The sequence below is a fragment of the Lepisma saccharinum genome, chromosome 18 (genome assembly GCF_977018435.1).
Source record: "Lepisma saccharinum chromosome 18, izLepSacc3.1, whole genome shotgun sequence".
NCBI classification, from domain to species: Eukaryota; Metazoa; Arthropoda; class Insecta; order Zygentoma; family Lepismatidae; genus Lepisma; species Lepisma saccharinum.
In genome coordinates, this window is record NC_139246.1 from 30,333,458 (window position 1) to 30,348,112 (window position 14,655).

General features: G+C 38.6%; 1 protein-coding gene across 1 annotated transcript in view; it reads right to left on the reverse strand.

Moving 5' to 3' along the window:
- Nucleotides 1-996: 996 nt before the first annotated feature.
- LOC146002185 (odorant receptor coreceptor-like) overlaps nucleotides 997-14,655 on the reverse strand; it is a 52,069-nt gene continuing 38,410 nt past the window's right edge. The window contains exon 6 of the mRNA XM_083139902.1: nucleotides 997-1,165. Within this exon, the coding sequence (XP_082996028.1) occupies nucleotides 997-1,165 (169 nt within the window). The remainder of the gene's footprint in view (nucleotides 1,166-14,655) is intronic.

The window sequence follows — 14,655 nt, forward strand, 5'->3', positions numbered from 1 at the left end:
GACGATTCTAGCCTAAATTGATGTGTCATACATACCTCTTTCCATTTGAAAATATTGTGTGATATCCAATATGGCGGAATCCAAGATGTCTGCCATGATGGCCACCCCCCATTCAATGCAGTTTCCGCACCAATACCCACCTGCAACATGTGATTTCCTCCGTCCACGGGTCTCGTTATTACTGGCCTGTCCCGATACTTTTGACTAACCCTGTATAGTGTATTCAACGTGAAGGAACATATCCCAAGAAGATAATTGCAAGCTCTAGAAATTCTCTGTAATCATTTCTGACTTGTGTTCCCTCAATCTGGTTTACTGCAAATTGAGTCACAGTGTCCTTGTCATCTCCCAATGCTGCCAAAACTCTTGCAAGTGTTGCATTATTGGTTGTACTGTCGTAAGCTGATTGATCAAGCTTATTCAATGACTGTTTAAAACGTTTAAAAATTTCTTTATCGGGACCAGATGATGTACATCACATAGCCTCGTTAAACACACTTGCAACAATGAGTTCTAATATGTGGTGACAACATTATAGGTAGAGAAGGTGCTTTTGCAACTTCTGTTCCAAAAGTATGCAAGCTCCATTTCTGTGACCTGTGTTGCTGGCAGTAGTGTCAAAGCACATTGAGCTTACTTGGTGAACCAGTCTCCACCCTTCAAGCAAAGTAGCCACCGCTCCAGCCATCGCTTATCCAGTACCTGACTGCAACTTTGGTACGCCAAGCAGCTGATTTACTTCTACACCAGACACAATCACTGGTAGTCGATCTACCTTTTCATTCCCAGTCAGATCTGGAAGAACTTTACCATCCCAGTGAACAACAAAGGATGAGTTTGTCCGAAAGGCTTCCTTTAAATTCTTTGCAAGTTCTGCACGTGTTTTTTCTCGATATCTCCGAAAAGAAGTCCTGTTAATATTAAGATCATCTAATTTGTGGCCAAGACCCTCAGCAGGGGCAGCTAACAGATATGTGGCTTTCCTATCACTTAACTTTACTCTAAGGCCATAGCGACAGATGATGGTGTGATAATGTTCATCCGTTCCCTTTTACGGCTGCAAGCAGTTGAAGTGGAAGGTGTAGCTGTAGTCATTTCTTGTTCAGTGCTTGAATTTGCTTTCTCCTGTTCCGAATCATCACTATTACTTCCACTGTGCTCATCACTGGAGGGAATTAGAGTAGAACTTTCAGTGTGAGTCATATGTTGCTTCTCGTACTTCTTATGGGACTCTTGCTTTTTCTTCGTTTTCGTTGTTCGGCTCTCGTTTCTTTTAATGCCAACACTTTATCGACTTGCCCAAAGCAACCACGGCGACCAGGTTTTCTCTGTTGAAGAAAAAAATCTTTGTCGTCAGGGATCTTGATCATCTGTAGGGCTTCCTGATGATATTATATTAAAAAATGTGTCAAGGTCTCTAACCAATAGAGATTGATTGCTTTGCTTCACAGTTGTTTTCCAATTGGTTTTTTTTTATCTTATTCCACTTTTCATAAAGCTTCTCCAGTTTTTTTTATATATATAAATTCCTGTTCATGACGAATGTGAATGCGAGCCTTTTCCAAAAATACAGATGTTTGCTTTACAACGGTCCTAGAGCTCTAACGAATTGTTTTTTTCAAGATTTTATGGTGGTACAAGAAGACACTTAACACTTGTTTATTTGAAGATAACTTGGATCCTTTCAGTTCACTTTCTTCAGAGCCAATTAACCAAATTGTAGAGACCCGTGTAGTATTAGCTGCTGCTGCCATGTTCAGTTTTCACCATTCCTGGAAAAATAATATAAAAATTAGAAAAAATACGAAATTTAAATTGATTGAGCGACCTCTAAATATGGCCTGACCTGCATGAAACTTTTCACAACATATATTTTTACATCATAGAACAACATAGGACGGTCAGACAAAAACATTTCAGAACTTCAATAGTAAGGACCACCCGAATATATACACACACAAAGTGTGAATTAACTGGGAGGATGCCGGGGCTTTTCCTCCTACAAAGATTTTTATTGCCGTAAGAAGATATATTTTTTAATCTCTGACAGGGGTCCCCCCAGAGAAAGAATTTAGTATATATCTTTTTATGTCTGGAACAAACACTACTAAAAAAATATTCAGAAGGATATTTTGGATCCTACTTTGCATCTGAAATTCTAATTTTAAACAGGCCATTGTTTATTTGCTCATATTGTCATCGTGTGCAGGGGTTTAATAAACACCACCCACACTACCACCTTTGCTCTGTCCATTGTTAAATAAACTACAAGAATCTGCCCGTATGGCAAGTTGAGATCATTTCTTCAGCTTTATTCGGTGGAGATAAATCATATTTCTCGCGGCATGCTGAACGGTCAATATACGCGTATATTTGGTCACGTTTTCTCGTGTTACTAATTTAATGGCTCTTATAATGTGAAAGTTGGCGTTTTCTTAAAATATAAATATAATAAATGTTTCTGAATTGCGTTTGTTATCTTAACATGTAATGTCCTAGGTTAGAGACACTGTTCTACGGTACTTATAACTCTAAGGTAATACTCGTAGTTTAGTGACAATAGTTTCGTTTACTAGCTGGCAAGGGGATTGATTTAAATTGCAATTTAAATCAAGATATAAATAAATAATTTATAGTATAATGTACATAGGGATTTTGTAGATTTGAGAATTACATTTGGTGAAAGTACATTAATCTTGTATTCATTTAATGGTGTTTATTAGACTCTAACAAAGGAGGGTGAAGCTTATACAAAAGGAAATATAATATGTAAACTGTGTAAATATCCATAAATTTATCTTCATTAAAAATTCAATACTTTATAGAGGAAAGAATAGAAAACATTTTCTGTAGACAAATCTAGAAAATACTAATCATGTTAAACTGCAAAGTAATGTAATTATCATTTAACTGTAAAGAAATATGGCAGCTGATATATTGCAAACTATCATTTAAAAAAAATTCAAAATTCAGCTACAAATAATGTAAAATATATTTTCAGTTACAATTATAGAATGCATTAAGAATGATTTATTTTCGCTGGAAGAAACGTTACTGAAATTATTATATAATACACTCAATAAACATTCCATAGTAGATTCATGTAGCTATACAGTATCAGAAACAGAAAAATGTATATTTACATTTATTTGCTTTAATCAATAAAACGTCGTCCAAGTTGGTAAAATGCTAATAATACAGTAAGAAAAGTCATTGGAGATCTCATTGCTTTTATTGAACATTCTACTTTAACTGTGTTCTGATTGTATCCATCTGTTTAATAAGAACGCCACCTTTCGGAAATGTTCTGGTTTGTAAACAAATAGCAAAACTCGGACCGCGCAAGAAGTAAAGCACTCGGTGTTTACAAAATGCAATCAATGACGGCTTGTTCCCACACATTCGCACACATTATTAGCATTTTACCAACTAGGACGACGTTTTCAGACAATGAAGTCAGTGGCGGCTTGTAATCACACATTCGCGATTATCTCGAAAACACATGTTCAGTGAGACCTTTTTGCTTATATTATCGTGTACTTTCACCTGTGTCAGTTTGCGCTATTACTTATGAGACAGCCTGAATTTTAAAATGCTCATGCCTGTACTACGAACAGTAATGGCATGCACAGTTATATCCAAACCCACAAACCTTTACACTTTCCTTTCTTCTGAATTTATATAACTCTCAAACTTTCTATATTTCATTGTTACTATAGAACACTTTCTATACTCATGTAAATTCATCACATTTTCCTTAGATGTAGTTTTTGTGTATATTTTTTTTACTACATACGGCATCAACTCATTATTTGTATTAATATTGTTCAAAATGAAATGTTGTATGGCTTAATTGTAACACTATTGAGATAATAAATAATAATAATAACAATTAATCGGACGTAAGTATTTCTGAAGAAAATTTCACCAACGGGAACACCACACAGGGTGTATAAAAACACCAATACTAAGAACATTAGATGGTAACATAACGTGTAGATCTGCTGTAAGTTTCACAACAAATGACATAATAATGGCATTCTAGGTATAAAGAGAGAACTGGTAATGCTACAAACATGATGTTCGTAAGCTACATATGGCGCTATTATCTTTATCATTTTCTATCTTACAGAAATTTTGAATTTCGTTTCGTTAGGTTGGTGGACGAGATGGAGAGGGTATACAGTCCTGGGATGCTGGTGTTGCACTTCTTCAGTACTGCCTCTTGGCCTTTGGTGGAACCACAGTGAGTGACTTAGAATATATACAGGGTTATTAAGGAAATGATTGTTCAAAATTGAAGCTGATTTGATCATACCTGAAATGGCGTATCGCAACTGCAGTGAAACCAATTGCCAGGAGAAATCTTCATCTTTTACACTCACCTTTCAAGTATTTGATGTTGATCATGCGCATGTGTTCAGACGGTGGTTCAGTACTGCCCATACGCATCTCAAACATAGCTTCGGATGTCAAGTCCCGGAACATCAACACTCATCAGTGGATTCGAATTGCTCCACCCAAAGTGCAATGCAATTAACCGTTAAACCGGTCAACGTATTCCCCCATTAGTCCGGATTAATGAGGTTTTACTGTAGTAGGATATTCTATAGACACTAAGACATAAATATTCCTAAATATGCTATTTTAAAGCAATCAGAAATGCAAACCACGAATTGTTTGTTTTTTTGTTTACTCATTTCAAAATTTCTAGGATGAAAAGCTCACAAGCCATCGCATTAGAAGAAAATATGGAAGAACGGATATAAAATATCAGCGCTTGGCAACATTGGTGCGCAAAGCCACTTCCTAGAGCGCCAAAATATCTAGCTACGGGGCTCATTGATGGAATTCTAGTGATGTCTTGTGTTTTAGTTCTTGAACTTTGCACTGCATAAATTAAAGTGTGTGAAAATAGTGAGACCAATGTCCACTCTACACAGATTCATTTATTGAAGCTCCATTAACACGATGAAGTATGAGAAAGCACCCATGAGAATCTAAAACACGATGAAACATAGAGTTATATAACATATTACAATTAAGTATAAAGTATCAAATACTAACTCCAGAGTAAAAGTACTTAGTAGCACACGTAGGAGTGAATTAAATTAAACCATTAAAGAGTTTTAAAGTTTACTAAAAGTAATGTGCTAGTGTTCGGTTCATAATATTGAAAAAAAAATTATATTTCTTGTAAGTTAATCCATATTCTGTTTTTAAATATACTAAGGATTGTGACTATATAAAGGATCTACCAGTTTGAACGTCAGAACTTTGGAAGATTGTTATGGCAAATCTGACTGGAATGTAGAGATGGAACTGTGACATCTGTGTGCAGAAGTCTGTGGCAAGTTATCACGGAGATATATACAATGCAACAACGCATAGAGATTATTCTAATTTATTATAAAAATTCGTGTTCAGTTCGACAGATATTTCGTGCATTGAGAGGAATTTCATCATCTCTTCCAATGAAGCACATTTTTTTCCATCGCTACGTTAACAAACAAAACTGAAAGATTTGAGAAAATTAAAATCCGCAAGTGATTCTGGACGTACCAACGCTCCTCCGTTATCCCGCGCCAAGTGTATCGAATGAGTTACTGAGTTAACTGAGAGCAATGTCCTTTGGGACCTCATGTGTTATACTCCTGCCGGACTAGAGGTTATTAATACTCAAGACCTCTACCGACGAGGTGTACTTTCGTCAACTCCAGTATAACCTCAGTACGGAGGCATTAGGAAATGCAGCGCATTCCTGGGATAACTTGGAGGAAGTCGGAGGAAACATAAGGTTAATGAACAGTGTAAAGAGACCATTGAACGAGCTTCTTCTCTATCTTCACACATTATACCTCATCAATATATACAGGGTGTCATTTTAATGGCGCCAACGGACAACGGAAACGTATAGAGGACATCAAAACAAACAAATTTTCTCAGTAACGTTTTTCTCGTTGGAGCATCGTTTCGGCGCTACAGTCGTTCAAAAAAGCCCATTTTGCCGCCTGGATGATGGCAACCCAACACAACTTTTGATAGCATTTGTGACGTCATATCCCGTGGTTAAGCGATGCGTTACAGGGTTGCCAGGAACACACATGTTCTGTGAAAAATGTTATAGCTACAATCAACCACATTATGTACCGTAACGCAAGACGAGAAAACACGTTAAGTAACCCAACAGGAAAATGATACGAAAAATGGTAGAAAGAAAATAGAATTCAAGTGGAAGTGGTCATATCGAATTTTGTCTCAACTTACATGTCAAATATTTGCAAATCTAGTTCCCAAGTTCGCATCTACAATTTAGTCTATCCACTTCATCCTTGTGATACTAGTTGTCTGTGACACACTGAACAGATGACAAAATAGAAATGAAAGAACTCAAAATTCCAAAGGTAAGCAACAGATAATATAATGTATATTCAGGACATTATGAGGCAAGTGGCAAAAATGGTTGAAAATACAGGGATATATGAAGTAGTAATACAAGCTCTCCGCAGACTGTGTTTATCTACGCACCGGATAAACATGTAATAGTTTGCAACTGTTAGGGCAGTATATTAGCTATTGATTGATCATTAGATTGTTACTGTGGTTGCACGTGTTTTAGCCGTAATGTAACAACGTGAACCTCGGATACTTCCGTTATCAGCACAAAAGTACCACAAGGCGTAACACAAACCTGAAGATATCAACCTTGCAACGAGATTTGCAAATATAATTGACATGTAGCTGGGTGTTAACAGCCACATGCAAGCTGTAAGTCCAATAAAATTTATTGTTGTTGATATTTGCCATGTAGGCTGAGACAAAATCCGATATTGACACTTCATTTTGAATACGTTTTTACCATTTCTCATATCGTTGATTCACTCCTCCCTTCCCCTGAGATGACTGCTGATCTTCTGGCTGGTAGGCTATGATGTTTGGTCTTCTGGACGCGTTTCTAGCTTCGTTTTACAGCTAATAATGTGGTTGGTAGTTTGTAATTTTTCACAAAATTTGTGTGTTCCTTGCAACCCTGCCGTGCGCCTTTTAGCCGCAGGAAATGACGTCACAGATACGATGAAATGTTGTGTTGGGTTGCCATCACCCAGGCCGCAAAATGGGCTTTTTTGAACGACTGTAGCGCCGAAATGATGCACCAGTGAGAAAAATGTTACTGATAAAAGTTGTTTGTTTTGATGTCCTCTATACGTTTCCGTGGTCGGTGGGCGCCATTAAAATGACACCCTGTGTATATATATATATATATGTGTGTGTGTGTGTGTGTGTGTTGTGTGTGTGTGTGTGTGTGTTTGTGTGTGTGTGTGAGAGAGAGAGAGAGACGCAGACTATATTTTGTGTATTAAAGTAACTACAAGGGTCGTTCAAGGCCCGGCATGACGTATTTCGCGCATGCGCAGCAGTTGCAGCGAACATGGCGGCAAGCAGTGTGTCTGTGGAGCAGCGCCGTGTAATCAAATTTCTCGTGAAGGAGAAAGTGAAACCAGCTGAGATTTTCAGACGATTGCAAGCACAGTATGGTGAACAAACGATGTCGCGGACAAGAGTGTACGAATGGTGTGAGCAGTTTCGCGAAGAACGGGAGCTGGTGACAAATGAAGCGCATGGACACATTCGCCCGACTGCAGTCACACCAGCGAATATCGCACGCGTTGAGCAAATGATTCTTGAGAACCGGCGAGTAACAGTGCTGGATATTGCTGCCGAGGTGAATATCAGTGTCGGGAGTGTTGAGACAATCATTCACGACCACTTCCGCTTCCGCAAAATCTGTGCAAGGTGGGTTCCCCGCCAGCTGACATTCGATCAGAAGTGGACACGCAGGACGGTCTGTGAACAGCTTCTGAATCGGTTTCGAGCAGATGGTGATGAATTGTTGCAATCCATCATCACGTGTGATGAAACATGGTTGCACAATACAACCCCAGAGACCAAACGACGCAGCATGGAGTGGCGGCATACCCCTCCCCCCCAAGAAAAGCAAAACGCAGCCCGTCCGCTGGAAAGATCATGGCAAGTGTCTTCTGGGCGTTATCCATGTGGATTTTCTGGACAAAGGGAGCACGATTAATCCCCAGTATTACTGCACATTGTTGAGTGGTGCTGTACGAAAGTCAATTCGCAAGAAAAGACCTGGGATGTTGTCTGGAAATGTCATTCTTCTCCATGAAAATGCCCGCCCTCACACGGCCAATGTGACAACAACAACTCTGGCCGACATGCGCTGGGAAGTTCTGCCCTATCCCCCCTACAGTCCGGATTTAGCCCCAGTGATTATCATTTGTTTGCACCCCATAAAGACTATCTGGGAGGGAAAGAAATTCACGACAGACGAAGCACTGCGGAGCGATGTCCTCCAGTGGCTACGACAACAACCAAATTCTTTCTACGCCAAAGGAATTCGGGAGCTGCCAGAACGATGGCAACGGTGCCTCGGCGCGCAAGGAGAATACTTTGAATAACTGACATAGTTTGGTTACAGCGCCTTGAATAACGTAGTGTGGAAAACGACCCAAGAAACTGGTTCCCCGAGACGATGACAAGTAGATGGCAGTGCGATCGACCCAGGTGCTAATTTTGTTATGAAAGTAATGCGGCTTAGTTAGTTTTTGGAATATATTGTGTAGATTTGTTTCTCTAGAAAGGCGGTAAGTGAATTGATGGAAACAGTTATATTTATGGATTGATTTACAGTCACGAAATGGCATTAATTTGGAAAGAAAAGTAAAATAAAATTAATAAATAAATAGCATGCGTAACACAAGAAGAAATATCGCAATGTTATTCCGGACGTCAGGTCTTGGACTGTGTATTAGAGTTTATTTTTCTATGTTATTAGAATATAAATAGTATCCTGAGAGATATTTCATACCGAGGCGACAAACCACAAATGTCGCTTGAAAGCGAGCAGTCGGAAATCAATGCAGCCTTTCGAACCGTAGGGACACGAGCTCTGACTGCACATTTTCCTCAAGGAGATTTTACACCAAAGCGACACGCGACAAACGATACGAGGATTTCACACCAAAGCGACAAGGGTCCTTCGGTCCAAGGCAACTTTCACACCGAAGCGACACATGTTGCTTGTAAACGAGCCAATCAAGAGCAACATTTCACATCATAGCGGCATGACGGGAAGCACAGGCCAGCGTTTTCGGTTGGTGAAATCCTCAAGCGATAAGTGTCGCGTGCCGCTTGTCGCTTTGGTGCGCAATCTCCCTAAAGCAAGACACTCATTGCATCGCGTATGCGCGAACAACAAACCACGGCAACACGTTGCAAGCTATTGAGGAAATGGAACTGTTTGAGTGACGCACAAGCGACAAAGCGACAGGTGTTGCTTATCGTGTGGCCTAGATCTGTAGTTGTAATGTGCGGTTTATCGTGTCGCCTATCTGTTGTTCGCAAGCAACGCTTGCTAATAGACTGAAGGCAACATGTCGCTTGTCATTTAGTTGGGAACTCCCCCTGTAGCGCGTCGCTTCGGTCTCAGCACCCTTCCTTTAAGGAGCTTTCCGACCGAAGTAACAAGTAGCACGCGAATACACCATATGAACGTGTCGTTTGCTGTTTGGACCCTCATGTGCAATGAATGCTATTTTACAGTCTGGAAGTGTGTGTCACTAGTGTAACAGTGTGAACATCCCGTGTCGCTTGTCCCATTGGTTTGAAAGTTGCCTTACAATCATGTCGATGGCACTAAGAAAGTTTTGTGGGGTTCCCCTTATCGTTTCATGCAATCATCATTATCATCATCGCCGCGGTTAGTTTAAAGCGGAAGAAAAGAGACAGTAAATATCCAAAATACAAATGCTTCAGTGTGTATATCTTTAAAAGAAATGATGATGATGATAATAATAATGAACCTAATTCATACACAAAAATTTAGTTGCCAAGAGCATTCCACGCGTATTTTCTCTCCCGTATTATTAACGAAAGTATGACGATAACACGACGTTATCGACTGTCTAGAATGTTCGTTAATATCTTCGCGACCACTGTACCAAATATCATAGCAATTATCACATTCATAGAAATGCTTAATGTAAAAGAATCAGACGTTGCAGCGAAAACTCCATTTACTTCCATTATAAGCAGTCGAACACCAAGCACCGGGGTCAACACCAGCGCCTCTAGAGGATCATTTTCGAGTGGAACCATCCAGAGAGCGCAGAAGCATGCCGTTGTTGACACTACGTTATTCTAGGCGCTGTAGTTTGGTGTTTCTTCTGCTACCTATTTCCTCTGCAGAAATAAAAGTCCCGGTCAACCTTGAACGACCCTTGTATTATACTGACAGTAGAAGCAACATTTTTCTTACAGTTTCTGTGCAATGAAATGTGAAACTAAATACTGTTAATCATACATACCTACCCTTAAAACACTTTCCCAGATTCATAGCTACAATTGAACAATTTTTTGTCACTGGTAGGACAGACGAAATCCTGCCTCTTCACATAATAAGAAATCTATTTTAAATTCTGTGAATCGTAAAATTATGAAAAATTAATTTACGACATAGAGAGATGGTAATTGACCTCTAAATATTCTAGTGAAGTTGAGAGGGGAATGTAACAGTTAGGGGAGATTTTTTGTGTGTCAAGGGTGGGGCACAATAGAGAACACAACTAAATCAACACAACAACTGAGTGGCCGCGGTGGCTCAGACGTTAACGCGTCTGACTACCATGCTCAAGGTCCCGGGTTCGATCCCCGGCCGGTTCAAATCCGGGAACTTTTCTAACGTTGGAAGAGGCTCCGGCGCCCAGCCAGCGTCGAATGACATGGGTACCTGGGGTAAACCCTGGGGGGTAAAGGCGGTCAGGGGCGTGATGCTGATCACATCACCCCCACTCACGATCGGATCAAGAAAGTGTGGGGCGTTACCCCCACACCCCCTATACGCCTTCATGGCGTAGTGCTAAGCACAGGGGAGCACTTTACTTTTTTTTACTAAATCAAAAAGTTAGCATAAATGAATAACATTTGAAATACCTTCTAACTTGTACTTATAATACTTGAATTTGTATCCAACAGACAATTTCAGGTTCTTCACTCACAAGATATGATAAAGTTACAGCATTGCATTGAATTTTAAAAATTGAGGTTCAGGGGCACTTTCACATAAAGTACTCCACATATATATATATTATATATATATCTATATACAGGGTGTCATTTTAATGGAGCCCACGGACCACAGGAACGTATAGAGGACATCAGAATAAACAACTTTTCTCGGTAACATTTTTCTCGTTTGTGCGTTGTTTCGGCGTCACCGTTGTTCAGAAAAGTCTGTTTTCCCGCCTGCATACTGGCAACCCAACATAACATTTGATCGAATCTGTGACGTCATTTCTTGTCAAGGACACACAAATTTTGTGAAAAATGACAAATTGATTGTGTCAGGTTATCGAATAGCATTTCGGTGGAGGCACGTTGTGGTTCGGATCCCACTTTAAACTGTAGGCCCAGTCCCGATTACCCTTCTACGCATAAAGTGAACTTAAACCTAAACCTATCTCATTATAACCCAATAATATCTTTCTTCTCGTGATCGACGGAAAAACCACCGAGGTATTTCAATTTGTAAAATAATCCTACTTTTAAAACTTTTCAACCCAGTCGTAGACTCATTACCAGTGAAAGTTCATCAACACTTAAGTTGCCAATACATTTAGCATCGTTATTCACTCAAAATGTCGCTACTAGTCATGCCATGTGAGGAGTACACGAGAATTTTGAATGTCCAAGTACACAGTTACGTGTAGGAGTAAATATCGATAAGAATAGCCTACATAGACACACCGGTTAAAAATGTATTACTTGTACAATTAAATTTTGCTACCCACTGTACAACAAATCCTTGTATGAAAAACTATGTGTTGAAGAAAATCAAAATTCACGTTTGGTATTCAATTACAAGATAAATTTTCAATATAAAAATTTAACATCTTGCATTACATTAACACTATTACATAAACTAAAAGAAAGTCATTCTTACCATAAGTCAGTCCATATCTGATGGCAGTATCTTTATCCCAAGGATACCAGATTTAAAAAATTAGACGTTTTTGAGTGACAACAATGGTAGTATTTCCCGTCATATTTTCCTCTTTTATGTCTCCCTTGATAAACTGCCAGATCGATAAGAGGAAGGCATTCATGATACACGAAGCATAAAAAGTAAATGGACGCCTTTTGTTGAGTGAATATGACTTGTGGCAAGCCTTTTCGCCAAACTCTCTAAACAATGGATGATCCTTCATTTCGTCTCACAAGGTAACAGTTTTGTAGAACGTACGGTTCCTCAAAAATAGGGACAATAATTTTGTCACATCATGGATAGAAAAAAATGATAAGGAGAATAATATTGAAAATTGATTAAAATCATTAATGGTAAAGGCTGCTGTCGCGATATATAGACAACAATGCATGGTCACAATCGATGTGTTCACAGCACAGAATATCGTACGCATTGTTGTTCTGAACAAGCTATTGTCGGTGTAAAAATCCATTATATAAAAACCAAATAGCTTGAAAGCTATGATGTTTGGACAAAGAATTGCTATAAGACCTCGAGGCATAAACTTGGTGTCCATCCTCAACGATTGAATCAAGATAACTGCAAGAAGGAAATATATTCCTGATTTTAACATCACTGCTAAGTTACTTACTTACTTAGTCGCGTCCTCTTCTACCTGCCGGTGTCGAGGGGTTACAGAGAGCTCTCCAGACGTTTCTGTCCAACGCCTTTTCCTGTGCCTCTTTCCATCTTATGCTTCGTTTCTCCAAACTCTCTTTGACACTCATATTCCATGTCTTTCTTGGTCTTCCTTTTGGTCTTGTTCCTTGTGGTCGTGCTTCCCATATCTGCTTTGGCAGTCTCGCTTCACTCATTCTGCTCAAATGGCCGAACCATCTGAGTTGATTACGTTCAACTGTTGCTTGTAGTGGCTGAGCATTTAAAGATTGCCGAATGGTTTGATTCCTTATCCGATCTTTCCTGGTTTTCCCACTTATTCTTCGAAGGTACCTCATTTCGATTGTTTGTACACTTTGCAGGTGTTTTCCAGTCATTGTCCAATTTTCACTGCTATATGTAAGTATTGGTATATAAATTGTTTTATATACATTGAATTTTGTTTGGGTAGATATATCGTTTTTGCCTATAAATCCTCGGTTTATCATTTGATATAGCTTTCCGGTCTTTATGATTCTATGTCTTATTTCTTCCTCTTCTTTTCCTTGACTGTTTATAATTACTCCAAGATACTTGAAATTTGTCACTTGATCTAAAGGTTTGTTATTCAGTTTTATCTTATGGTTTGTCTTTTCTCTGCTAATTATCATTGTTTTTGTTTTCTCTGTATTTATTTCCATATTCATTTTCTTTAATTCTTCATTAAGAATATTTAGGTTATATTGTAAACTGGCCTGTGTATTAGCTATTAGTATAATATCTTCAGCGTACATGAGCTCTGTTAGTTTAATTGATTTCATATTCCAGTATCCTACATGAAATTGTTTCATTTTTATATGGCATTCCTTTATTACTTTATCTAATAAGATTATAAATAGATATGGTGATAGTATATATCCCTGTTTAACTCCTGTTGTTATTTCAAATTCCTCTGACTGCTGGTTTCTCGTCCTCACATAGCATCTGCATCATTTGTACCAACTTTGGATTGCTTTTATTAGGTTTGTATCCACTCCTTTCTTCTCTAAAAATTTCCATATCTCATTCCAAGGAACTTTGTCAAAAGCCTTTTGTAGATCTACAAAACATACATGTGCCTTTTTATTGTATTCTATTGTCTTGTCTGTTATTTGTTTGAAGGCGAAAATATGGTCTTGTACACTTCTTGCTGATCTAAAGCCTGCTTGACTTTCTTCTAATTGCTCTTCGACATATTTTCTGAGTCTATTCTCCAGGATTCTTGAATATATCTTCCCTGACACACTGAGCAATGAGATTCCCCGATGGTTTCTGCATTCTCTATTATCCCATTTCTTGAAGATTGGGATTATTACTGATATCTCCCATTCCTTCGGTACAGTTTTCTTTTCCCATATAACATTCAGTAGGTTCAAAAACAGTTGCTTTCCAACATTTCCCATCATGTCCACTAGCCTCACCTAACTTCATTTTCTTTAGTGCTGCTTTTAATTCTTCTACTTTGATATCGTTTATTTCCTCTTCTTCATCCTCCATTTCTGTATCTTCTGTTCTTTCGTTTCCTGTTTGAACCTCCGTCCTGTTAGTTTGTGTTTCATCCTTCAGCAATTCTTCGAAGTATTCCTTCCATCCTTGCATGATTTCTTCTGGTTTTGTTCTTAGTTTATCATCTTTTCCTTTTATGTATTTTAATGGGCTTTCTTTATCTTTTCTCATGGCCTTTAAAACTTTGTAGAATAGTTTTTGATTTTCTCGGCTGTTCTCTTCCATACTTTCCCCAAATTTTCTCCACGAGTTCTTTTTAGCCTCCAACACTTTCTTTTTAACTATATCCCTTTGCCTCCTATACTCTTCGAAGCTTTCTAAATCATTAACTGATAGGTACTTTTTCCACAGTATTTTCTTGTGCGTGACTTCTTCTTTCAGCTCATCTGTCCACCATGACGTTCTTTTCATTT